This window comes from Indicator indicator, chromosome 12, assembly GCF_027791375.1.
Source record: "Indicator indicator isolate 239-I01 chromosome 12, UM_Iind_1.1, whole genome shotgun sequence".
Taxonomy (NCBI): domain Eukaryota; kingdom Metazoa; phylum Chordata; class Aves; order Piciformes; family Indicatoridae; genus Indicator; species Indicator indicator.
This window is the reverse complement of record NC_072021.1, coordinates 390789-418682: the sequence shown is the minus strand read 5'-3', so window position 1 is coordinate 418682 and position 27894 is coordinate 390789. Positions and strand designations below refer to the sequence as shown.

At 44.2% G+C, this 27894-nt stretch overlaps 1 protein-coding gene across 1 annotated transcript; it reads right to left on the bottom strand.

Moving 5' to 3' along the window:
• Window positions 1-227: 227 nt before the first annotated feature.
• FZD6 (frizzled class receptor 6) lies at window positions 228-24451 on the bottom strand. The gene is made up of 6 exons (XM_054385331.1): window positions 24229-24451; window positions 9598-9794; window positions 6103-7120; window positions 3388-3536; window positions 1597-2025; window positions 228-582 (listed from the first exon to the last, which is right to left on the bottom strand). Exons 1-6 carry the CDS (start codon window positions 24406-24408, stop codon window positions 426-428), a joined length of 2130 nt encoding a protein of 709 aa, XP_054241306.1. The 5' UTR covers window positions 24409-24451; the 3' UTR covers window positions 228-425.
• Between the last annotated feature and the right edge of the window lie 3443 nt (window positions 24452-27894).

Below are 27894 nucleotides of genomic sequence, written 5' to 3'. Positions count from 1 at the left end.
AACATGAAAAAAATGCAAATGGAACTTTTATGCCTTGAAAAGTAACAGTGCTTTCTAAGCATTATTTTAATGCAATTCATTATGAAGAGTTCTTTATATTTGGAATAGTAATATATTTGGAATAAACTTGGGTAAGATTTTAATATTTATAAGATATAAGATTTCCTTACATCTTTTATAAGAAGATAGATAGATATAGATATATCTTTTTCTTAAATTACTGCTTGTCAACCTAGCTGTGTCCCACTTTAATTCCCATTATTCCTGGATAGGACTAAAATACAGTACTTACAACATTCCTTAAGTGCAAAGCAAGGTATGTGTGTTATTTAATAATAAGGCACAGGATATCCATTCTTTCCAGTGTAACACAGAATCCCTATCAGTTTTAGGCACTGAAAATGTTCAAGGAAAATTTCAACCTTTCAAAGGTTTGAGCTGTTTCCTGAATCCAGCTCTCTTCTGGTGTCTGAAGCAGAGTAGACAAGCAGTGGTACAGAAGCTGCCTGTGAGACATCAGGGATTTGGGAACAGCTGCTTTGTAGCGAAGGAGATTCAACAAAATCACTTTTAGGAGTTATCCTGTAAGTAATGAAATATAAAAGACAAGGGGTAAGTTCTAAGCACAGTGCATTACACTGGGAAAAAAAAAAAACAAACACCATATTTTTAGCAACAAAATTGTATCTCAAACTATTTTCTTGTCAAGAGAATGCAATAGAGTTGACAGGATCACAGGATGTCAGGGGTTGGAAGGGACTCAAACAGATCATCCAGTCCTACCCCCCTGCCAGAGCAGGACCATACAATCCAGTTCAGGTCACAGAAGAACACATCCAGATGGGCCTTGAAAGTCTCCAGAGAAGGAGACTCCAAAACCTCTCTGGGGAGCCTGTTCCAGTGCTCTGTGATCCTTACAGTAAAGAAGTTCCCCCTTGTGGTGAGGTGGAACCTCCTGTGCTGCAGCTTACATCCATTGATCCTTGTCCTATCACAAGGACCAAGTGAGCAGAGCCTGTCCCCTCCCTCCTGACCCCCAGCCCTCAGATAATTATAAACATTTATTAAATCCCCTCTAAGTCTTCTCTTTTCCAGACTAAAAATCCCCAGGTCCCTCAAGTCTTTCCTCATCAGGCAGTGCTCCAGTCCCCTAATCATCCTCCTGGCCCTCCGCTGGACCCTCTCCAGCAGGTCCCTGTCCCTCCTAAACTGGGGAGCCCAAAACTGAATGCAGTACTGTACACTTTTCCAGGCTCAAGAGCACCACTGTTCTTTTGCAGACTTGTCACCTTTGAGAATGATGGCACTGCAGCCATAGATTTCTTCAGGCTCACTGTTCAACAACACAGGAACATCCTCCCAGCTGAAGCTCCAGCACTCAACACTTAAAGAAGAGTCCTACAGAAATACAAACCAGCCCAGGTGCTAAAGACATATGGCCACATAAAACAGTTTCTAAGAACTACAGCACCCCTGGCAGCTCCTGAGGGTTAACTGTACAGTGTGAGTACCCTGATTCTTCAGGGGGAAGAAAGAGAAAACTTCTAGAAGTACTGGTAATGCACATAAGCAGAGGACTGAGTTAAGGAGCCTTACCTTCCTTCACCTCCTCTCTTCATGCTCTCAGCCAAGCTACTCATCTCACATGTGCTGTCTGCTTTGTTCCTCTTTTCCCCCTGATCCACAGTCAGTTTAGAACCAGGTAACATTTGATCTCCACTGTTCTCTCCTTCCTCCACTCTTCGGGCTGATGTCCCATCTGCCTCGAGCTCTTTCTCGGACGTCTCTGGAGAGGTTTTAATTTCTGCCACAGTTTCGTGGCTTAAATAATCATGATTAGTGATGGCCACTGCAGAAGTTCCATGATTTGCTGTGCCACCTGTACTAGTCCCCATCGACTTGGAAATGACTTTCAGTCTGCGTGAAGTCGATTTGTAGTGCTTCTTTTTATGTTTAACTTTGGAATTGTGCCTCAAGAAAAATTCACAGGATTCTTGCAGCACTCTGCGACTCTCACTGATTGGGCTGAAAGAAAATACAAGCATGGCACTGAATGAACAGGATGAGCCTAGGTATCATGTCATACAGCTTCACACACAAAAACAATAGCAACCATGATGCAATCTGAGCTGGAGAGTAATCACAGAACCATACAGGGTGGAAAAGACCCTTGGGATCATGAAGTCCAATCATCTACCCTACTCCAAAAAGTTCACCCCTAAACCATCTCATAGAATGGTCTGGGTTGAAAGGGACCTCCAAAGGTCATCTAGTCCAACCCCCTCTGCAATAAGCAGGGGCATATCCCCAAGCACCACATCTAAATGACATTAAACACATCCAGGGTTGGCAATGAACACAAATGGAAAAAAAAAAAAAAAAAAAGAGCATGTGCAAGGAGAGGACTTCAATAGATTAATTATCTAAGAGAGGAAAGCAGGATGAGGTCATAAGCAGCTGTATTACCAAATTAACTTTATGTAGAGCAAACCCTGTTCAAGTGGAAAAAAAAGGTAAGCATTGTAAAACTGGCTTAATTATTTTTAAATTCTTATAGCTGAAAGCAGTTAACATCTGAAGTGAAAAGAAAATATACAGAAAAAGGGGGGAAAAAAAGGGAGAGGGAAAGGAAGCTGTAAGCTCACCACCAAGGAATGTAGATGTGAAATAAAAGGAGCTTAAGGATTGCTGCCTTGGGAAATCCAAAGAAATACAATTTAAGAGTAACAGAGATAATCTAAAGAGAAATAATCAAGGAATAAAAAGGTATTGGAAAAAAAAATGACAACTGCAAGAAATGGAGATGCCATTAATAAGCTGTTTAAATCCATACATACACACTTCCTAAAATGGGATTATTCCATTTTGGAAGAAAAATAAGGAATAGAAGATGCATAAAACAAAAGCAATATTGAGGAGAGTTTAATGAAAATTAATTTTAAAATAAGAAAAGCCTGGCAGAGGAGAAAAGCAGAGGACGTTATTATGGCCTGTTGGTAAACACAACTAAGTCTTCTGCCGAAGGAAGTAGCCAGAACACTTGAAAGGATCTAAACTGATGGCTGAGACAATCTTCTCTCATTCAACCAGAGATGTATTAGCCAATGTTAAACACAACAAGAGGTTTTCTGCTCTAGGAAGGGGGGGGGAAGAAAATACCAGCAGAGGGAAACACTTTCTGTCTGCTGGAGAATGCTGTCAAAAGGACACTGCACATGTAAAACCTCCACAGTCTCCAGTGGAGTTTTTCTCAAGCCCACACGCAGCACTCAGACTCCAAAAAAGAAAGTGTCTAAGGACAACATTGATTACCTGAGCTCTATTTCAAGAACCATGTCTGGAATCCAACTTACTCTACAGTACAGAGGAATGAAGAATTGTTCTTACTCTCTTTTGCGGTTCCTGTTGAAGAAATTGGCCCATTCAGAGCAAGTCTTCTTACTGCCCACCCAGAAGACCGGCGATATGCCAACGATCAATGTCAGCAAATATTTCATCAGAAACAAAAATATTTCTGGTCTTGCTAGTGCTTTTGCCTAGAAGATAAGCAAGTTTAGTAAAAGTCAAGAAGAAAACACATTCCTTGATTTATTTTTTTAAACAGAGAAAGCAAAGGGATGATGTTAAAGAGAGACTTTCCCCTCCTGGCTGTTGAGGCTTGGACAAACTTCAGGCATGTAGAGTCAGGTCAGACTTTGGTAATGCCTACAGCTGAATACACAGAGAGGAGATTAGTCAGAAGGAAATGTTTTTCTTTTAAATTGAAAGGAAAGATATTTTTTTTTGGGGGGATTAGTACCCACATTCTTCAGAGAATGGTTTGTGCATGTAAGATTTATCCCCTCAGCTGAAGGGAAGCGGTAAGTGGATGAGTCAGGAGTTTATCAGCTTAGCCACAGTTTTCATGGAGCCGCAGGGAACTGCAGAGTAGTTTTCTGTTTGTTGCAAAATTCATCCATCCATTTGCAGAACAGGATCACAGGAGCTGAGGCATTTAACTCAGTGAAAGGTGGTTACCTTCTGCTCCCACGCTACCAATTCAATTCACCTTAGCTGGCTTTACCTGCCAGCCCCATCTATGAAAGTCGTTCTTTTTGTTAGCCAGGTAACACTGCATACTTAACTGAAGTTTGTTTTCATTTGGGTTTGATGGAGTGTGGTAGTTTTAGGCTATGCCTTTAAACATTTTCACAGATCTTGAACAGAAAGTGGTGAAAATGTAAATAAAATCACTATTGGGTGTAAAAAGAAAAATAATGATTTCTCTAAACAATCCCATTGGAGAAATAAGGGACTTGAACTAGTTGTACCAAAACAATCTCTCTTCTTGCTTCCTTGGGCTGGGAGATACTAACTTTGTGCTTCTGCTGGACCTCGGCTGCATTGTTTTGGCTAAGTCTAATGTCCCTCTGCTCCTTTCTTCTCCCCTTTGTACAGGGAGGTAAGGGGGAGGCAGGGAGGGAGAAGCTATTAGCTTCCCCTGGTCTTTGGCCGGGGGTGGTCCTTGTGCTGTTTATTAATTGTAAATACCTGTAAATATTGTAAATCCTATATGTTTTGTACATATTCATTGCATTCCATTGTAGATTATGGTTTTGCTTGTAAATACAGCTTTCATTTGCTTCCAACTGAGCTGGTCTGGCAGAATTTAATATTGGGGGTGGAATTTTCAACCCACTACATGTAGCCAATGTAACAGAAGCCTACAAGCTAACTGAGGTAAGCCAAGGCTGAGTACACCCCTTGAAGTTAGCCCACAGCTAGCACACACTGTTCTTTATTAGGGCACAGATCCCATTAAGCCTGTTTTTGCCTAACATTCCCTGTTGCTGTTTACTTTCTCCAACAGGTTAATTAAAGGCTGACAACACATGCTCTTATACTTTGCTGTTATATTTAAACACCAGAAAATAACTGAGGAGATTTTTCGTTTGGGTTTTTTTGATTTGTTTTGTCTTGTCTTTTTCTTTTGTTTTGTCTTTTTGTTTTTAAACTCTCTGTTTTGGGCCATTTAAGTTGATACAGAGCTCAGTGTAAAACAAGTGCGCTTGGAAGCAAAAATAAACCAAAGTCTCATCTTACACTGACTTCAACAGAGAGGATATAGAGGATGTTTAGGTATGTAGAAGGATCAAGCCTATCATTCCATAATGCCTGTGCTGATACTCCTCCTTTTAATGCTAACTTCACTGCAATAAAAACATAGATGGTAAGTACAAAGCAAAGAAAGATGACATCAGATGCTTGCATTTCTCTTAGTGCTGGTGTCTTCTGTATTTGTTCTTAAATGGAAAGGAACAAACCAGAAATTACTTGCAATTGCAGCATGGTTTATGTACTTAGAAAAGATTGAATCCATAAAGAGTACTGAACATGGGCAGATTTACTTTAAAAGCCTCTCCAAGTTTTTTAAAGAGTCAAATGTTCAAAGATGAACACCTCAGCAATTTAAAGTGATGTCGGGGTTGTGGGTTTTCTTGTTTATTTGCTTGGGTTTTCTTAAAGATCTCTTCACATTACTGAAAATCAGCCTGCAAATGACATCTGCTGTGGAACAAACATAGCAGAAATTTGTTTTGCAGTTTCAAGTGGTTTACACTTCTACGCTTTGAAGAAGGAAAGTGAGTTTAAATCTGTGGTTGTAAACAACACTTAAAATCCCATTTAGACTCAATTTCAAGAATCATTATGTTTTAGCTTCAACTGAGATTGATGAAAATTCACCCTAGGTACTTTGATACTAAGCTAGGCACCCAAATATTGAGCAACTGCTTTTAGGAATGGATACCGTGAAGACTGATCTTCTTCTCCAACAAGACTTGTAACATGAAGTTCAAGTAGCATAAAGATTATTAGATTCCCTTCAGAGCTGTGAGTTGGAATTTAAATTGCTGAGTGCCATCAATTTGATTAGTCAAAAATTTCAAGGCAAAAATATCATACCTTTGATTTTGGCTTCAACAGCAACTAATCACTGCATGTTCTTCAACTGATTAATTAAGGTGAAAGTAATTTCCTAATCGAACGGCAGGGATGGTGATGCATAAGGGGTTTTTGTTCATTAACTTGCCAGTATTATATCTAAAGGGAATTGCTGCTTACCTGATAGGGACAAGGAATATGGTACTGGTCACAGTGGTCGAACACCCAAGTCGTTTCCCAGACCTTGCGGTTCACCAGTTCATAGCCATAACATCCAAGCAGTGCGACGAGCGGCACCAGGTACAAACCACTAAAAACTCCAATTCGGATCATGAACTTCTTTAGCTTCTCCTGGTTCCTGCCATCGTGCTGTATGACCTGCCTGACGTGATTTAAAGAGATGATACCAGCCAAAAGCAGAGACAGGCCCAAAAACACACAGAGGCACAAGGGCAAAAGCACAAAGTACAGAGAGGCATCCACATCGTAGAGACCCACAAAACAAACTCCACTGATATTGTCCCCTTCGACTTTGTTCATTGCAAGGAGCATAATGGTTAGGAACCCAGGTATGCCCCAGGCTACTGCGTGGAACCACATGGCCTTTTGTGCAATGGCTTCACAGCTCCATTTCCTTCCCGCCGCCAGGAACCAAGTGATGGTCAGAATCACCCACCAGATAGTTCCTGCCATGGTGAAAAAATACAAAGCCATGAAAAGGACAGTACAGGCTTTGTTTTGGGAGCCAAGCACAACTGTTTCACCGATTTCTAACTTATCATCTGCCTCGTTACAGGCAGTCCTGTTCCCGAGTAAAAATCCAATGAAGTACATCAGGGAAACTATGCTGTAACAGACGGAGTAGTAGATGATTGGCCTCTCCGGGTACCTGAACCTTTTCACATCAATCAGAAAAGTCAGGAATGTGAAAAGCGTGGCACAAAGGCAGAAGATTGAAACTATTCCAATGAAGCTTTTTGCAACGTCCAACTCGTAATTTTTGAAGTACATATTGGGGCAGGGGGGCGCGCACTGATCAATCCCCAGGAACTTGTAGCCTTGCCCGTTGGTAGTGTGCAGGTGTCGGGGACACCAGAATCCATAATCCCTTCGCGTCTGGCCTGGGGTCTTCAGAGCTCCATGCACGTTTGTGGTCACAGCAGCAGTGGCAGGAACAGTCTCATCACAATTTGTTAGTCTGCATAAATAAACAGAAGAGGCAATCCCTTAATGCAGAATCACAGAAACATTCAGGTTGGAGAAGACCCTCAGGATCACCATGTCCATCCATTAACCCTACTCCTAAACCGATGTGGCAGTTTGGGCTGGGTGCCCCCTGCCACTGCTGCATGAGATACACCTCTGGTGTCCCAGGTACCTGCCCACTAGGGGTGGACACAGGAAACGGCGTATTTCTACCCATAAATACTGCGCCTTATAAAGCCATCTGCAGAGTCATCCTCTTCCTCTTTCTTCCCTCTCTGCTCCCATGGGAGATGTCCTCTCTTATTGGGTAATGCCGGGGGGGGGTATCTCAGGCCTCTTAGGCCTGACTAGGCCTAATGCCAGGAGGAGAATGGAGGGGGGGGGGGCAGTCAGACCTGGCCAGCCTGAGACTTGCCTAGCAGTGGAAGGGGGGGGAAGGAAGAGCCTTGAGGGATTGGGTAGACCCTCAGGTGGGAGGAGGGAAGGATTGGGAAACCTCTGGGTACTGTGTGGGGGAGTCTGTATGCTTTGGGATGTTCTTTTCCACTATGCTTTGTAGTTTGTAGTTTTTCTGTATTTTCACCAATCGCTTTTTTTTCCACTTAAACTTTCCATCACTCTCCAATCTGTTTGCGTGTCTCATTCTTTTGTCCCTTTCGGGGCAAGAGGTGTTCTGGCTGGCCTCAAACCAGCACAACCCCTAATCCATATCCCCAAGCACTACATCGAAACCACCTTTAAACACATCCAGGATTGGTGACTCCACCACCTCCCTTGGGCAGCTCTTTCCAATCCCTGACCACTCTTGCTGGGAAAACATTTTCCCTAATGTCCAGTCTAAACCTACCCAGTTGCAGCCTGAGGCCATTCCCTCTTGTTCTATTGCTAATTACCTCTGAGAAGAGACCAGCAGCAGCCTCTCCACAAAGTCCTTTCAGGTAGTTGTAGAGAGCAATGAGGTCTCCCCTCAGCCTCCTCTCTTTCAAACTAACCAGCCTCAGCTCCTTTAGTCACTTATTTCTCAGCTATAATTATTTCTCAGAAATATGAAAAAAAAAGATCTCTCATTCTAAGCACTCTTAAATTCCACAGATGTGCATTATATGGAAAAAAAAATGTGGGATTCTAAAAACAGTCTTCAAACACTTTCAATTTAGAAGGCTATTCAAACACAGCTATTTAATTGTTGTTCTCTCGGTGTTCACAGAATCACAGAATGTTAGGAGTTGGAAGGGACCTCCAGAGATAATCCAGTCCAACCCCCCTGCCAGAGCAGGAACACTTATGGCAGGCCACACAGGAATGCATCCTTGTCCTGTCTCTAGACACCCTTATGAAAAGTCCCTCTGCAACCTTCCTGGAGGATCCCTTCAGCTATTGGAAGGCAGCTCTAAGGTCTTCTCTTCTCCAGGCTGAACACCCCCAGCTCCCTCAGTCTATCCCATTGCAGAGGTGCTCCAGCCCTTGGATCATCTTTGTGGCCTCCTCTGGACTCACTCCAACAGCTCTGTGTCTTTCTTATGATGGAGACACCAGAACTGGACACAGTATTTGAGATGTGGTCTCACAAGAGCAGAATAAAGGGGAAGAATCTCCTCTCTTCGCCTGCTGGCCACCATCACCTTTTGATGCAGCCTAGGATGAGTTTCTACCCTCTGCTCCTTTCCTATACTTCTTGCCCTGATGTCTTAAAAAAAACAAACAAAAATCTGGCCTTCATAATTTGTCAGTATCTGCAGCTGGGGGCCAGAATATCAAGAAGCTTACAGAGGAGTGTTTTCAGTGGTTTCAGTTTAACACACAGTGAGATTCATCTTTTCTCCTAATGCATTATTAACTGTCCTCTACCTGGAACAGACACGTGAACATCTTGGAGGAAAAGACAACATTTTAAAAAGATTTTAGCAGACAGAACATGAGAAGCAACACAAGACTGAACCTCCACATTTAAGCAGTTAAGAGTTGGACTGGATGATCTTTTGAGGTCCCTTCCAACCCCTAACATTCTGTGATTCTGTGAAGAGTGAAATAAGGCTTCTACCATTTAATGCTCTGTGTCCATTCAAATAACAGAATATTTTATACTTACTATCTTAAGAGCAAGTATTTATAAAACTCCCATGAAGCAAACATGACCATCCCTAGGTCAGAGAGCAGAAATCAAAGTAAAATCTATCCTGTAACACTCAATACTTAACATTTCAAGAAGCTTCTAGCACAAAGCTTCTTTTTTGCTACTATTTGAACACTGAGAACTGCTGCAGAACTTTGCTGCAAAAAAAAAAAAAAAAAGTCAGAAGCAGACTTTCAATAATGAAAACTTTTAACCAAAAAATAGTCCTATACATAAGCACTCTGTGTTCCCAGTGATGAGGAAGCTCCAGGGAGGTGACAGTTCACATTCTGCCTTCAGATTTTCAACTCAGTCTAGATCACCCCCACCATCCATCAACATGACAAACACCCCACCTGGCACATTCCAGCTCTTCAGGCCAAGTGATTCCAAAAGTGTCCATTAGCTGCTTACAGTCAGAATAGACTTTCTCACAGAGGCTTCGACAAGGGTGGATCACATTCACTTGCTCCAGGCAGACAGGGACAAAAGCTTTGCAGAGAAACGTGTGGACGTCTGGAGAACAGTGAAGATTCATCAGCGTAAGAAAAGGCTGTGGGGAAGGAGAAGGCTGAGGTTAGTAATTTTTAAAAAAGATCATTCAAGGCATCAAAACTTTCATCATGATGGCTTCCATTTGTTCCCCTCGAGGTTTGAAAAGCTACCAGAAAGGAAGTGTTTGCTCAGCAGTTGTGAAAGAGCAAAACACAGCAGCCTGAGCTCCAATAACACTTATAGCCCAGCCCCTGCCTCGGGATCTTGGACAACCTGCAACTATGCATATCTGATTTTTCCTATTTGACAGTGTTAGAAACCTGAAAGCTACTGTGAAAGCCCCAGATTTATCTAAAACCAGGGTAAAAACATTCACAGGATCAGAGGATGTTAGGGGTTGGAAGGGACCTCTGAAGATCATTGAGCCCAACCCTTCTGCCAGAGCAGGACCATAGAATCTATCACAGGTTGCACAGGAACACATCCAGATGGGTCTTGAAAGTCTCCAGAGGAGGACACTCCACATTCTGAGGGACATGACCCATACTTAAGGGTGAAATCCACCTGCAGGACCACATCAGCCTAAGTCCTTTTTAGGTAAGCTTTTTGATTAGTTGCTTCTTGTATTTCAGGAAAAAGGAATCTCCATATCACAGATAAATGACAAATTCATGCATCAGGAAAGTTGAAACAATATTTAGCAGGCTTTGAAACATGCTGATAAATAGGGACATCATGAAGTTGTTTGTTTGTTTTTATTTAGGAAGAATTTTCTTTATTCTCTGCCATTAACAGCTATGCCTCTCAAATATTTACACATAGAATCACTCAGAGTTCCTTTGGTTGGAAGAGACATTCAAGATCATCTGCTCCAACCTTTGACCCAGCACTGCAATGACTGGTAAAGGAAGGATTAACTTCTGAGTCTAGAACAGCATCCTCACTTTTGTCAGCCTTTAAGTACCCCAAATTATCTGTCTGTATCTCTCTCTCTCTCAATCCATACCCAAAGAGTAAGTCTTCTTACTGAAAATCCACCCATAAATAAAATTTTCCTGTCAAAATGGAGTAACTACAAATCTTCAAAGGACCCTTGTAAGAAACATAGGAGTGTGTGGGGAGGAGGGGGAGGGAGAAGATAAAGCAGAGCATAGAAATACTTTCTGAAAAAAAACAAAATAATGTTGGCCCTGTCCTTCAGAGCACTGCAGCTGTCTACTGCATCTGCAGATGTCATTACAGCAGGCACACAGACATCTGATCCTGCCTTTGGATGTCTGCTCTGGAGCTCCCTTTGTAGGAGACCAAGGCTTGAGTATTTTATGACAAGGAGAGAAGTATAGTTCTAGTACAACATGCTCCAGTCCCTTAAATGGGATTATTTTACAAATGCTGTGAAGCTTCAGATGACAAAAAATTAATTCTATTCCCTTTGCATAATGATGCAGCTTGCTTTCTTTTTGATTACATTTTCTTTCCTCCAATAGTTAATTTATGTAAACTTTCTTCCTCCTGGCACCTGGGATGAAATAAAAATAATAGCCTGGAGTAGTGATATATAACTCTTACAGAAACTGAGTTTACCTTTGAAATGGTGGAAATTGTCTCAAGTGTTATGAATGCTTCTTTTTGGTCACCCACAGTTCATAAAATTTATTTATTTTGATAAAGTTTTTTAGAGCAAGTTCTGGGGTGCAGTAAAAAAACCCTGCCCCATCATATGATGAAGAAAGGTGTAAGCACACAGATTTGGTGATGGCAGCACTAAACCCAGAGTGAAACCAGACTCTTTCAAAACCAAGAATAAAGCCTCACAAAGCCAATACAAGCCCTAAAATCACCTTCCTGCTAACAGGTAACAAACACCAGGAAACAGGAGGCAAACCAGAATACACTGTAACAATCTAACCAAAGAGACCTCCAACAATCTAACCAAAGAGACCCCCAACAATCTAACCAAAGAGACCCCCAACAATCTAACCAAAGAGACCCCCAACAAGCTCGTAGCAACTGTAAAGCCAAAGATGATGTGAATCTCACACTCAGCATGCTTCTCTAGTTTGTGCTTAACAGGCTTACAAGTCCAAAACACAACAGAAAGAAGCTCATTATTCCAGGCAGACAGATGCAGATGTTCTCTCCCACCTCATCTCAGTTTTATCCCAGGGAAAAGATGTCTCTAGGGTTAGGATGTACAATAACTACTCATGTATGTCAAAGACAAGGAAATGAAAATGCTCCCTTGTACACTGCTGACTAATGTCACATAAATATTTACATAATATAGAAAACAGTGGCTCAAAATACTGAGGTCTTTGTTGCAATCAGCTGTAGCAGACTTTGACTGTGAGACAGGAAACACCTGGAACTGCTGAGATACACAGAGGAACAGAGCCTTTGTTCAGCCACTGAAGCCAGTTATTTATGAGAGTAACAACCTAACCACCCCTAACCACTGAGGTCTAGCTACCCAGTTAAAGCATTTAGCTTAGTTAATCCAGTTAACACTGAGGTTAACTAAGCTAAACAATGAGAGACATCAATTGTCTCAAAGCTGAGCAAGGGTATCTGTTTTCCTGGTTTGATACCAATCCTGTGACCTACAGCAACCTTACAGCCTTCTCCCTTACACAACTCTCTATTCAACCTTGGAAGCCAGAATGGGCTTAAATCTACATTTCCTCCAAGATACTACACTGTGCACCCCAGATTCCTACCTATACTGAAGATACACATTGTTAGTCAGGAAACCATTCACCTACTTTACAGGAAAAAAAACCCCACCTTACCTAAAGGATTAATAATTAAATCACAGAATATCTCATCTTGGAAAGGACCTGTAAGGATCAACAACTCCATCTCCCTTGCTCCTTACAGGACACTTTAATGATTAGTACTTACCAATTAATGATTAATAATTTACAGTACCAAACTTAAACCACCAGCACCGTCCAGTACGGGTCACTACAGAATTAAAGTATAAGCTCAAAACCTAAACACAATACATTTCACACTTTCATATGTGATATTTCACTGAATCCTAGAATGCATTGGGTTGGAAGGGACCTTTAAAAGTCATCTAGTCCAACCCCCCTGTAGTGAGGACATCATCAGGTTCCTCAGAGCCCCATGAAGCCTGACTTTTAATATCTCCAGGGTTGGGGCATCTACCACTTTCCCAGGCAACCTCTTCCAGTGTTCCACCATGCTCATAGCAAGAGCTTCCTCCAAATGTCCAATCTAAATCTACTCTAGTTGAAAACCATTGCCCCTCATCCTATTTGTCCTTCTCCAGCTTTCCTGTAGGCCCTCTTCATGTACTGGAAGGATGCTAGGTGGTCTTCCTGCAGCCTTCTCTTCTCCAGGCTGAACAACCTCAACTCTCTCAGCCTGTCTTCATGGGAGAGGTGCTCCAGCCCTCTGATCATTTTTGTGGCCCTCCTCTGCACCCTTTCCATCAGGTCCATGTCCTTCTTGTGTTACGGTCACTGTCAACCATGGTGTTTATGGTCTCAAGAGAAACAGGCATTAATTATTCTTTACACTCACCAGAGGTATCCTAACAATTCATCTTTACAGTATCTTCAGCCACTTTTCTAATGTTGATCTGTTTCAGTTAAAACCAGTGAAACAAGTATGGCATGGTTGATTTAATCCTCCACTATTGTTTCAACAGAGTTATTCAGGAGTGGATGCAAATGAGATTAGCATCACACCCACAGAGGCTTAATGCCTTCATACAGTTCGTGGATGGGCTGGCAAGGGTGGCAATTTGCTGATGGTCACAGTGAATCAGATGCTAAGAATCTCTGATTTTTAATTCCTGCACAATTTATTAAGTTGTGATAAATTGATGTCCTAACACATGAAACTGCTTTTGGCATGGGGGCTGGACTCGACCTCTGGAGGTCCCTTCCAATCTCTAACATTCTGTGAAACCAAATGAACAATGAAGTTCATTAGATTCAAAAAGCAGGGCTGAGAAAAGAACAGCTTCCTCCTATTGGAATTTACACTGATGGATTTAGATCAAAGGCAAGTTGAAGACATTTTTAAGTTGGTATATAAGGATTTAGAAACTACTTTGCAGGAGACTGAGGCAGTTTAAGTGTAAGTGTCTTGTTACTACATGTCTGCTAGAAGTTGCTGCTTATGTGGGTGCAGCTCAGGAACATTAGTGCAATGTCAACCATCCTTTACACTGCCAGTGAAGATGGAATGAACTCATTTGGAGGCCCACATGTTCCATGTCACTACCTGACCTGTGGGCAGCAATTCACTACTGCTGTCAGCAGCAAGTATGTGTCATAATCCGTATCTTCTGAACTCAGTTAAAATTCCATGGCTAACTCCTCTACAACAAAAATTCTTCAGCACTAAAATTCACTGATAGCTGTAAAATATTTTAGATATGAATATGTGTAAGTTTAACACACATCATTAGTGCATCCCAATTTGACAGAGGTAAAAGAGAATCATTGAAAGCACATGGATTTGACTTGTCTTTTAATAAGCTGCTTTTAACCAGAGCAGCATGACTTGCTGCAGCTTCACAACAGAATTAAGGGAAATGCAGTCAGGTTTAGTTTAAAGATTACTAAACATTTTTAAACTGTTACCAGTTTAGAAGTTATAAAGGTAAGAATGAAATCTGTTGTCAGAGAAGAAAGTAGGTTCCCTCCATAGTTTAAAAGACAAAAAGAGTTAAAGGTTCCTATTCAAAAACAATCTGGAGTTTAAAAGACAGAGATGAAGAGAAAAACCAAACCAAACCAATGTAGTAAACAAGCAGGTGGACCAAGCAATGCTGTTCTACAATGAAAGATGTTTGCAGAGAGATGAGATTTTTATCTTTGTCCTTCCAACATACAGCAAAGGCAATGTATGTCCTTGGAGTTTCAAAGGGCTCTGAGCAAAGCCTGGGGACAGCTTCATCTGCAACAGTTCCTAAGCTTAACTGTTCCCAGCAGTCTGCTCCTCCCATGGTCCTACAGGTATGGAAGCTGCCAACTGGTCAGCACCTGAAACATCTCCATTTTGAAGGCAGTCAGAGGGCAATTGTCTTAAAAAGTACTGTGCAATAAACTCTAGAGGCTTAGGGACTGAGCAGCAAGCAGACAAAAGCCTGTGCAGTGCAGACTCTGGGCCAGAACTTCATTACAAGCCTGTAGCTAACTGGCCAGGCATCAGTTCAGATCCCAGGCTGGGCAACTGCTGAGTGAGCAGAGTTACTCATCACCTAAATGTTCAATGTATTGGCAACCAAATCAGGAGGATATTTGTAAACTCTCCACCATCATTCACCCTTCCATGTGCAATACAGGATGCATATATTTCACACTGGCTCTTTAAAGCTGACAGGAAGATTAACCAGTAAACAAACCCCAGAAAAACTCTCCAACATGAGAGGCAGGCACTAAGCTTGCCATGGACAGCACACACACAGACACATACACAGCAAGATTACACACACTATTCTGCTTTTTACTCCTGTGGGCTCCAGACTGCTTTGTGGTAACTAGCAACTCCAGAATTTCTTCTCTAGTAAAACACCTTAGCTCCATGTTTTCCCTTTAAGTATTTTTAAGTGCAAAATAAAAGCACACCTATCCCTATCTTTTTTAACCACAGCAAAGGTTAGAAACAGGAATATTACATGTCACTAACAAGTTATTCTGAAGCAAACTAAAGTGCAAGTATTGCAATACTTTTCAAAAGAGCTTACTAGCAAGATTTATTGCAGGAAAGGAAAGGAGGGAGGAAAAAAAAGGAAAGGAAAAAAAACCTGCTGTAGGTGACCTGCTTTAGCAGAGTAGTTAGACTAGATGATCTCCAGATATCACCTTGCAGCTGAGGTGGCATGGTGAAGATGAGCTGAGAAACACTACTGTGCAAGTAGTCATGGACAGGCCCATCAAGGACATGGAAAAAGACCAGAGCAATTCTTGTCCACCCTGCTGCACAACTGGTAAAGGAGGCTTTAGCCATGGGATGGGGATGGCAATTTGAGCAGAAAACCTTCCATTTCCCTCCAGAACTGCCAAACAACTGAACTATAATAGCAATTGAGGAACAGATGCATCACAGCCTGTAAGAAGTCAGCTCAGTCCTAGAGAGACCTTATCAATAACTGGTATTCACCCCCAACTTCATCTATCAGAAGTTTAAACACAAGGAAGATGGATGATTCATTTTTTATTGCCTACAAAGCTCTTGTCTGTCTCACTACAAGGATGGAAAGGAGCAGGTATCTGTAAGAGGATATCCTTTCTGTCCTGCAAATGCCAATTATCCAAGCCTATCACCTATGCCTCTCTATCACAGCAAGTTTCTCTCCCCTCGTTTGCAGGAGCTCCTTACATTCTCTCCCCTCGTTTGCAGGAGCTCCTTACACAGCTCTCACGCTGCCTTGAACATCTCCCCTTCTTCTAACAGATAAGCAGACAGCAACTAGCCTCCCCTCACCTCCATTACATTGTTCAGGAGCAGAGGGCAGGCATAATCATCTTTTCCTCTGGCAAGCAAATTATTCCTGTGATGTAGCAACCACAGCTGTGCATGATGCACAGGAAAGGTCCATAAAGGGAAGGAGAGACAAAGCAACCCTGCTTGCCCCAAAGGGCTGGTGAATCAACAGCAGGGTGAGAGAGAAAGAGGCAGCCAGCTTTGTGGTGCAGACACTCCTACCCTCTCCCTTGGAAGTGGGTAGGCAACTACAGAGATGCCACAGCAGTAGGTTTAGAAATTGTCACGTTTAACCATTGCATTGTCACATGGGAAAAGAAAACATTGCCATTTGACCACATCCTCTATCCCATGCAGGCCTTCCCTGGACAACTGCCTTTTTATGATGGTCTTTATCAACCATAGGGTAAGATCCTGCACTCAAGCTCTCATTCTGAACACCACATCCAACTTGCAAGTGGAAAGCTAAAGTCTCATTCCACCTGCATGCAATAAGGGCCTGGGCTCCACACAGACTTATGACCCCTGCAGCACTCTGGACAAACAGCATCTCTCACAGCCACAGGAAAACACCACAAAGCCTTCTTCAGAAAGAAGGCATCACAATCTTCTTCCATTCTTAGGCTCGATTTGTAGAAGACAGAAGCACCAGAAGCCTTGCAAAGACAGCCACAAATGGCCCTTGGTACACTTGGTTCACCAAGTGCAGAAAGGTAAGATGATGAAAACAGTGTTGCCTGATCTGCTGTGGGCCAGTGCACTAGATGTGAGCTGTTTATGAGATGCTGGATCTCACTGACAGCTCATGGACAGCAGAAGGAAAACAGCATGGGCTGCTCAGACACATCCAACTTTGTCCACTTGTCTACCCTTCAAGGGAAGGTAACACAAAGAATAACCTTTAACAGCATAGTCACCACATCACCCATAGCAGACTTGTCCTCCCTAATCTGGTGAAGTTCACAAGGTTCCACAGGGCACCAGCCACTTCCTTGAAAAGATGGAAACCATCTGGAACTGGCCACGACGACAGTGAAGCGTAAGAACAAATCCTAACTTCAGTTAAACCTGTGTCTGAAAGCTTTTTTACACACTGCCAGATTTCTCCAACTCCAAGGCTGCTGTGTTCCAACCAGCTCAAGTCCCAAGGAGTAACCACCTTCCCTCAACAAAGACAAAACACTTCCAAACTCAGTAGCTCTGTCTGTGTTCTCCTTCTCTATGTAAATAGCTTTAGCAGAGCTTGCATGACTGCACTCATCCACAGGTGTCCTCCTGGAGGATGCTAAGCCCATCACTCCACACCTGTGGTGCCTCAGTTTAGCCACTGACCACACTCAGCATACAACGGTGGAGAAGAGGGGGGCTGAGATGCAGGCTCCACCTGCAGCTGCACATGAACATGCCACAGGGTGCCGTGGAAGGGACAGCAAAGGAGACTAACAGCAGCACACATGTTTTTCCCAGAAGAGTCTGTTGTTGAGAAAGATTTGGAAGACAGCCTTCTGTAAGCCAGCTTCACACTTCATGCACAGGACTGGCCTGAACCTAATCCAGGTTAAAGCCCTTTAGTATCATGCAGTGGACAGGTAAGTGTACTAACAATTTCATCCAGGGATCCACTCCTGTAACACCAAATAGCCTTTGACCATGGGTAAAGGTTCTGTGAATCATTCTGTCAGCAGCACCTCAATGAACCACAGTCAGCATAGTCTCTTCATCAAGCATGCATTACTTTGGACCTCCACGGATTCTAAGCAGCATCCCTTCAGGAGGAGGAGCAAAGCAGTAGTAGTCATATGAGCAGGTGGGCAAGGAATGGTGTGCAGACAGAGCAGCATGAGATTTTGCAGATGACTGATGCATTTGAAGACAGTGTGCTAGCATTGCACACATTTGCCTGCCTGGTTTCAGACAATCTGCACAAGCTCCTCACACTTGATGAAGGGCAACACTTTCTTAGTGGCTGCAGTTTAGTGGACCCATGGGAATCAGCAAAAATGGTTTATGAATGTGTTGCCTTAAGAACCCTGGAAAGCAGAGCAATGCAACAACTAAAACACCTTTCCCAAATTTGCATGGTGTTGTACCAAATGACACAGCTACCTATAATTCATATGGGTTTGACTCCTTAGCCAAAAGTTTTCTACAAGCAACATGGTGATGCTCACAATGGAATTATTAATGTCCAACTACTCTGTATTTTTAGAGACTTATGCAGCACAGGAGTCAGTTATATTGCTTTGTATTTCCCTTCATCCATATGAAGTGTCTACACAAAAAAACTGTTTGGCACTGGCAAACTTTCATTTAACAAGCAGCAATTCAGCTGCTTCACCACCACTATCTTTTGTGCCTGCGCTAAGCTTGTCCTAAGTAACACAGGAGGAACAGCGTGCTGCATTCACCACTTTTTACACCAGCAGCTCTACCCAGTCATACCAGTGACATCTGGTAAAGAAATAGCAAAATATGAATTAGAGAGCCCACTGTGCTTGTTTCATTGGCTCAATGTCCATACAGCCTTACTCAAACTGAGGCTCTGAGACAGCATCAAGGACAAAACGTGACTCCAGACAGACAGAGAATGTTGATTGCTTTCCTAATGGAAGCTGAGCTACAAAAATTCAAGAGCAGAGAGATTTAAGTCAAGTTTTACATACTAGTGGTTCACATATTACACCAAGCACTGCCCACAGGGAGTAAGAGGGAGAGGCAGGATGCCTTTCTGTAGAGGTTCCACACCTGTGCTACTTTGCAGAACATTCCATTAACAGCCTTCTACACAGAACAGCACTTATTTCCCCAAAGCTCCCAACCTACAGAGGTGAAACAGCTTCCTCCTCCCTGGGTGCATACACACATCCCCCAATTTAAAGCTCCCAGACACCAGGTTTCCAGTCTTTGGAAGTACCTTCATATGAATTAATTGTAAATTTAAATTGAGTGGAAACAAATTAAGTTATTACATTAAAAATTTCAACTCTCAGAACTTCAGTACTAAGCTTCTGAAGGTACTTCTTCATCCACTTCAAACTGGTTTTGTTAGTTTAACCTGAACCTAGTTCTCATACAACTTCTCCTACTGCTGCAGCCAGCTGCACTGAGCTCTCCACAGACACATCCATATTCTGGCACACGGGCATGGGCTCAGAATGGAAAACTCACTGCTCAACAGTTTTTCCAATCTCTCTGAGGTTCTGTCCTTCTCTGTGGGCCCTTGTGATGGTTTGAAACTGTCTTTTTAATTTTGCCTTGCAAAGTTCAGAACAGAGAAAGTGAAAGAATGTAAATAAGTCACTATTGGGTGTAAGAAAGCAAAATAACGATTGTTCTAAACACTTCCATTGGATAGATAGAAATGTTTAAGAACTATCACCCAAAACAAAGTAGGCATTCTGCACATTCTGCGTTCGGCAGTGGGGGCAGTTGCTGGGCTGTCTGGCTGCTGTTTCTTCTTCTCTTCTGGCCGAAGATAACACACTGACCTTGGCAGCTAAGTTAACAACTTTCTGCTTAACTAACTCTGCTTCTCTGTCCAGGGGGGCCTGGGGGGGAAGCTCCTGGGAGAGGGAGGCCCCTTTGGGAGGGTCCCCCCAAGCAAAGGGAGATCGGTTGTGCTTTTTCTGTTGATTATATATATATATTGTAAATGTTGTGAATTTTGTATATTTGTACATATTCATTGCATTTCTCTGCTTGTAAATACAGCCCTCATTTGCTTTCAGACTGGGCTAGCCTGGTTATTGTCGGGGGGGGGGGGCGGAATTTCAGCTCACACTGACACAGCCCCTTTCCATCGTTCTGCATACTCTGCTTTAGAAACTCACTGGCAAGCCTTTTGCCTTTGTATTTCTACAAAGCCATAGATCTTACCCAGATCAGGAAGTCTGAAGGGCTTGTCTACAGCGGACAAATTCCAGAACTGCAGCAGGACAGATTAAGGGATATGAACAGAAAGTTATGAGACAGTAACATTCCCTGTGTTGCTGGAATAGTGCCCTATGTCAACAATCTATTCCAGGATAGTTAAAAGGAGGAATTACTTTGGAATTAGAAGGGCCTTAGGTTTGGAGATGATGACGAGGTGGAGTTACACCTATTTAAGCATAGGTATAATGAGCCTGTTATTCTGCTGGGTCCATCCATTTTCCACATTAGACAAACCTCATTAGACCTTCAGCCTCCCAATCCAAGCAGGTAGTAACATGAGCAGTGTTACTGTTAAACTGCTTTGAGATACAGATGTGGTAAGCATCTACAAATAATTAGATTCCACTGTTATGTAGCTGTTCAGCTAAGATACCCAAACCTTCACTCCACAAAGGTTTTACTTTCCTAAAAGTCACTGTTTGTTGTATAAACAAAACTAATCCAAATAGAAACTAAAACTCAAGTAGCCTAAACTCAGTCTGCCAAGTTGAAAGCTCAGTATAAACAAGAAAAAAATTAAATGGGGGGAGAATGGAGGCAGCAACTGCAAAGTATGAATTTTCTAATGCAGAAAATAAGATCCCCAGAAGGACTACCTATCCAGACCACTTCATAACAGAGGCCAGAAGATTGAGTTAGCCTTTATTCCTGCTCTAATTAGGTCAGTGTTCTGGTTTACAGCACCCCATTATGAAGAGCTGATACACAAAGCAGAAATATAAGACCATGGATAATCAGATTTCCTGGAGGACAAAAGCCACCTGCGACAGTGGCTCAGCATCATCCTCTCCTGGAATATTACTATGAAAACACCACCCCAGAAATGCCAGTTTAACACCTTCCCAAAAAGCAGAGAAACTGAGCAGAAGCTTCTGTGCTCCAGCAGATGGAAAGTAGAACTCCTCTGGTTGCACAAGACTCCCCACAGCAGAACACACATGCAGAGCCTTCAGAGTGAGACACAGGCCAGAGCTACCATCATTCTGGAGAGTGAACTTCACCCTCAGGTGAAACCTGTCCCTTTGATAAATTTTCATTCTTTATAATAAGTAGTGGGAAGAATTTTCCAGACAGGATAGGAGGAAAAACCAGGACTACAGTCAAGGCCTTTTCTGCACAGAATACTTGGATTTCTTGAAGAGGTCTCCACTGTGTACCCTAGGATTGTATGATTAAGCAGCTTGCTCAAAGTCAGTTACAAAAGTGAGGAAAATATTACAAGCCTCAATCTCAAAAGCCAGTGTTTATATCCTAAGACCATGCCCAGTCTTGAGAACAGGCTGTGGAGAGGGGAGGGAGAAGAGCAAGATGGAATTTAAAAACAAAGCCTTTAAGCATTCCTGCTGAGGATCAAAAGAAAGATGTTTTAGCCAACATATTATTAAAATTCTTCCTTTGGTATGAACAAAGTTTAGACTACCAATTACAGAAATATTCAAGTTCCTAAAACCACAGAAGTTTCCCTCCATCTCTCAACCCACTGCCTCTTTATGGCGGCCAAGTGGAATTAAATGTTATTCCAGAAGTCAGTATCTCCTCCTCCTCTGCTGCAACACCAAGTCCCCTGAAAAGCAGAACCCTTTAACAATTCTGACAAGGTTCCCTGCTGCAACCAACCACAGGCAAACTATACTTGAAGCCATTAGCAAATACCATGTGGAATCATATCCACATGTGTAAATGACATGGGCACACAGTGGTTCCAATCACAAAAAAGTGACCCAGCAACAACCAACAGTAAGATTACCACACTAAGTCCAGTCTAACCATTAGCAACAGTTACCACACTAAGTCCAGTCTAACCATTAGCAACAGTTACCACACTAAGTCCAGTCTAACCATTAGCAACAGTTACCACACTAAGTCCAGTCTAACCATTAGCAACAGTTACCACACTAAGTCCAGTCTAACCATTAGCAACAGATACCACACTAAGTCCAGTCTAACCATTAGCAACAGATACCACACTAAGTCCAGTCTAACCATTAGCAACAGTTACCACACTAAGTCCAGTGTAACCATTAGCAACAGTTACCACACTAAGTCCAGTGTAACCATTAGCAACAGATACCACACTAAGTCCAGTGTAACCATTAGCAAAAGATACCACACTAAGTCCAGTCTAACCATTAGCAAAAGATACCACACGAAGTCCAGTCTAACCATTAGCAACAGTTACCACACGAAGTCCAGTCTAACCATTAGCAACAGTTACCACACTAAGTCCAGTCTAACCATTAGCAACAGATTCACCACAAGCTATATACAGAATGGGAGGAAGCCTCCTTACCCTTTCACCAGTAAAGCAGCTGTCTAAAAAAATCAGTGCAAGCAAGCAGTCAGTCAGCACTGCTGAATCACAAATGAAGGCAGGCAGATCTGCACAAATGCACAGCAGGCAATTTAGAAATGTCTGCCCAAGAGTAGTGAGGTGTTCCAAATTAGAGGCCAGACAGTGGCAATGACAGGACACCTAGGAAGCAGATGAAACTGGGCAGGGAAATCAATTCCTAATAGACACTGTTTTTCCACATGGCCACCCAGTCAGCTGGCTGAGCAGACATCAACCACTGCAGTAGTCAGAGGTGATTATAAGAGATAGGACGGAAACAACAAAACTTCTCACTGCCACACAAGTAGCTGCATGGGAGCAGGTAAGCCACAAATGGAAGTCCCTCCATGCAGAAGGGAAACACTAGGAACAAGTTACTGTCAGTTCAGAAAAGTCATAGCAAACTAACAAAAATGGCTCTGTGGCCTCTGCTGTGACAGCAGGAGTAGGACTGGAAGGTATGAACATTGACAAATGCTGCTCAACGGTTGTAGTTAAGACACACCAAGTAAGAACCCTAACAAGATAAAGAATCAGACACTGTGGAAAGCATTCCTGACAAGACACTCCACAGAGTTTACAACTGAAGCCTATAGCCTGCCTTCCATTTCAAAAGTCTACAATTTATCTGCAGATGAACTCTGTTACTTGCATACCAGTGTCTCAAAACTTGGTATCATAATTTCCCTTACACCTACACTGGGCTGAGAAACATGACACAAGACCAAAGCCTGTGCCCTTCTAGGCTGGCAGCTGGAGGCCAAACTGGGAATTCCTTCATAAATAAATAAATAAATAAATAAATGTGTGTGTTTTGGCAAGTGAGCCAAGCTCCTCCTCCAAGCTCAGTAAAGAAAATGCAAATAAGGTTTAGTATAGTAGCCACCTCTAATACCATCTATAATTAATTTAACTAGAAAATTCTCAATTTTTAACTCCTGTTTCACTCTCTGCACAGCACGACAGTAAGCTTTTCAAGACTTGTGTTAAGATGTTTCCCCTTCTCTTACCACTGAAAAGCCTTTATTAAAACAGGTTTAAAACTTGTTTTGCAAGCCTCTCACCCAGAGAGGCTCTGGCCCTTTTATAGGTATTGCTAAGAGCAAAGCCTTTCCACAAGGTGGCATATTCTCAAGGGAGTCATACGTTAGTCTCTTCATGCATGAAAAGTGTTTGTTTTCAGGTTAAAAAAAAAAAAAAAAAAGTTTTGTCTCAGTATGTAGTAAGAAGACAGCATAATGCAAAAGCCAAAAAGCCATAATGGAGAAGAGGGCTAAGAGTAAGTTTAGGTACCTCTACTTTAGTAGTCATAAGCTACGAGAGGATCAAAGAGCAACTTCTAAACATTATTTCTGCGTCGCTCGAGTTCAGGCAGGCCAAGAGCTCATAAAGCCATGGCCCCAGAGAATTTCAAGAATTGCTCTGCATATCAGTGAGGTGCCTGTGCTAAATGTGATCAGCTCTGCCAAAGCGCTCTGAATAGCCACATTGCTGCGCTACACCCATTCCTCTTCCACTTTAACACACGATCCAATGGGGGGAAGGGAGGGGGGAAAAGGAAGGAAGGGTGTCTATAGCTCCCTTACACAGCGTTTACACAACCCAGCAGCAGTAGCACACTCCAAAAAGATTTAAAGAAACATCTAGTCCCTGAACATTACCCGTCTCGTCATTCGGTGCCACAGACAGCACAAAGCATTTCTCAACGACAAAACCGGTTGTTTCACAGCGTTTATTTACATACTACAGCAGCAGAACCTACCTCCATTCGGAGAGCAGCCGTGTCCTGATCATAGTGTCCCATGACGTTGGGAAAAAAAGTCATGTTGTAAGGCATTCCTGAACACCTGGCGATAGTAATTGGCTCACAGGTGAACAAGCTGTGTCCTTGCACCAGAGTTAGAAGCAAACCGCAAGTCGCAAGGAACGTGAGCGCTCCCATTTTATCAGGATCTCCAACTTCAGCACATAGCTCTCTCAGCAGTTAGACGGGCCGGCTTTGCAAAGCGATAAAAACGCACATTTTCCCCGGCTCCTTCCAGCGGGCAGTAAGGCAGACGGCCGGTCAGGCTCCTCGCTGCTTCTTGCGGTATCTCCCCATCCTGGCTGACCCCGATGGAACTAAATCCCTTCTTCCCCGAGCCCGCACGCTGCAGAGGCAGGACAAGACGGGACAGAGCGATTAGCAGCAGAGCAAGGCGACCGCTGGTCGGAAGGTCGAACTCAGGCTCCCCGAGGGCCTTCAGGCACCAGGGCAGTTCCCGCCGGGCCCAGACCGCCGGACCCCGCTCCGCCGGACCCCGCTCCGCTCCGCCAAGGCAGCGCCCGCGGCCGGCCCCGGCTCCCACACACCCCGCAGGGGCCGCAACAGGATGCAGCCCGCGCTATGGCTGCTCCCCGTCCCGGGGTGCGCCGCCTCGCCCACTGCTCCCGCCCGGGCCCCGGAGCCACCGCTGTTCTCAACGCCCCGTCGTCGGCGTTCGGTTCCCAGCCCCACCCTGGGAAGCAGCGCCCGCGGGGCCGGGCGGGGAGCCGGCCGAGGAGTCGGCCCAGCAGCGGGAGCTCGCCAGGCGCGGCCTCGGCGCCGCATCCCCCGCCACGCCCGGGACGCGCCCCCGCCGCCCCCTCACCGAGACCCGCCTCCTGGCGGGATGCTTTGCCTCCTGCGGCGGCTGCCCCAGGGCGCAGCTCCGAGGAGGAATCACCACGACCCAGGACGGGCGCCCACGCGTGTCCTTGCCCCGCCGCACTCTCACCGGGCCAGCCCGGTGGCAGCTGCCCACTCCCCGCCTCCACTGCGATGGCGCCAACCGCCCCGCGCCACCGACAGGATGTGGCGTCCGCAGGTGGGAGGTGGGCGGGGGCGGGCCGGGAAGGTGCGGGCCGCTCCGCCTCTCGGTACGAGCCCCAACCTCGCTGCCGGGAGACTTTCCTTGCACGGGGCTCTGCCGCAGGGACCAGGGTCCTGCCTCACCCAGCCACCGCCGGCCCGCGGTCCCGAGGGGCGTGCAGGGCTTGCCGTGCCCCGGCGGAGCTCGGGTGTGATTCTAAGTCCTGGGGGCTGAACGCACAGGTGCAAACGCCTGGCAAACACTTCCCGCAGTGCCCGGCACTCAGTCTCATGCGGAAATGCTCACCATGAGCTCTGCAATACACCGGAGGGGGCTGGGGTTGTTCAACCTGGAGACCTGCTCTCCAGGGATCCCTAATAGCGACCTGACAGTAGCTGCAGCCCACAAGAAGGCTGCAGAGGTTTGTTTACAAAGGTCTGTAGTGATAGGACGAGGGACAATGGTTTGAAACGAGAGCAGATTTAGATTGGATGTTAGGAACAAGTTCTTCATCATCAGGGTGGTGGAACCCTGGAACAGGTTGCCCAGGGAGATGGTTGGGGTGAGGCTCGACAGGGCTCTGGGCAACCTGATCTAGTAGAGGATGTCCCTGCTGACGACAAGGAGTCTATGACCTTTGGAAGGTCCCTTCCAACCCAAACCATTCTATGATTGTATGAAACACTCAGGTGATTTACAGACCTCCAAGCATCACAAGATGAATTTGTTCTGCCTGTGGAAGTGATTCAGAGGCTTGCTGCCAAACAAGCATCTGGGTCACAGCCAGCCGCACTGCTGTGGGAGGTGCAAAGCAAGGGCACCACAATAGGTGTGAGAGCTCTGCAACAGGGGCGAGGGCTCTGCAGGAGCTGCAAGGGCTGTGCCCTGCACCACCATGGTCCTGCAAAATTCCCAAACGCTTGTGAGATGAGAGCTGTGAACACTTGTTACATGAGGCAAAGGCTGAGGAGAAAGGTGGTGCTAGAAATCAATGTAGAATGACTGAATTTAATGAAAGAAAGGGAAGTGATTTCAGGTGTTTGCAAAGAAAAGGGTTGCCAAGGTGAGAACAAATGAAAGGGAGTGTTCAGATGGAGGAATGCCATGGTGATGCTGATGCTCAGGCTACTGTCTTCCAGAGACCTGGCTCAAGGATGTGTGTTCTGTCCTGCTGCAGCCATGTCTGCAGGCTGAGACCACACATGCCAGTCCAGTACACGAACGGTAGCACTTGGCTGTGTTTGCAAACACAGGCCTGAGCTAATGAGGCCTAACAACAGAATAGGCAAACATGATGGAATTTCTCTGTGTGGAGCCACCCAAGGTCTCATCAGGCTGCTGTTCAGCCATGCAACTTGCTCTGTGTTCCAGGACTGGAGCAGGAAACACCAGACGCCGAGACATGCAAACCAGGTTTAGAATTGGTTTGATAGTGTTCAGGCAGTGCCGCCTTTCTTGCTGGTATGCCCCAGGGTAGTCCATGCAGAGGCGAGCACATTTACCCAGAGAATCTGTCCATGCATGGTGGAGAGTAAAATTGTGGTTCAGAGCATCTAAAAATTCTCTCTTCATGCAGATCTTATGTCTATCATTTGCTGTCACCCCACAGAACGACGAAGCCCCTTGAGACTGCCAGTTTAGCACCTGCATGAATCATGAGGAGGATTTATAGTTACCTGCTGCAGACCCACATATCTCTGCCATTTCAGCAAATGGAGTAATTTGATAGCTGGAATTCAATTTGCTGTGTGAACAAACAACTGAATCAGAAGGTGACTAACATTTTTCCAGCAGGTTTCACAGGTGATGGTAAATGAAATGTTGTTTGCAGGCTGTGGAAGTTAATATGTTCTACTGCATGAAAACACTCACCTGGATTGCCCTTTGTCGCTGCTTCATTTCTCATCCTCCAGCTGGCTTCTGCCCTAGTCTCTCCCAGTAACTCCTTTCCCATCCTAGGAATAGTACATGAGCTCTGGGAGGGCACCAGGAACATGCAAGAGAGTCTCCCCCCTCCACATCTGCAGAAGCCAGACTAGGGAAGTTCTTGCTCAGCCTTTGATGAAGTTGCTGAGTTGCTCTCTGCTCCAGGAACACCATCAGCTCATCGGATACGCTGGAACCTTGCAGGGATAGGACATGCTCAGTGCAGATTCACAACCCAGCAGGTTTCTACTGAATTCCTAGTTTCACTGACTGAGCCTATAGGCATTTTCATGGAAACAGCAGCAGAGCTCTCTAGAACCATCTGTACCAGGTAAAAAGTCTCTGCTTCTCAGTATGTGGGGTTGACAAATTCTCAGACAACTTTGTTATGGGAATACCAGCTTGACTTGATGTGATTTTCATGAAAACTTTTAACATTTTGCTGAAACAACCAGACAAAGGTGTGGAAATTTCAGGCAAACTACTGGATTCTGTCAAAGCAACAAGAACCTGAAAATAGGACATTGTGAGGAGTTTAGCAGCCTTAGCTGGAAGCCCTGCAAGTATCATACTATATAAATATGTCATTATATAAAGTGATGGCTTTCCAGAAACTTCCTGCTTCCAGAATGCATTTTCATATATAAATGAAATCCCTGTAACCCAGATAT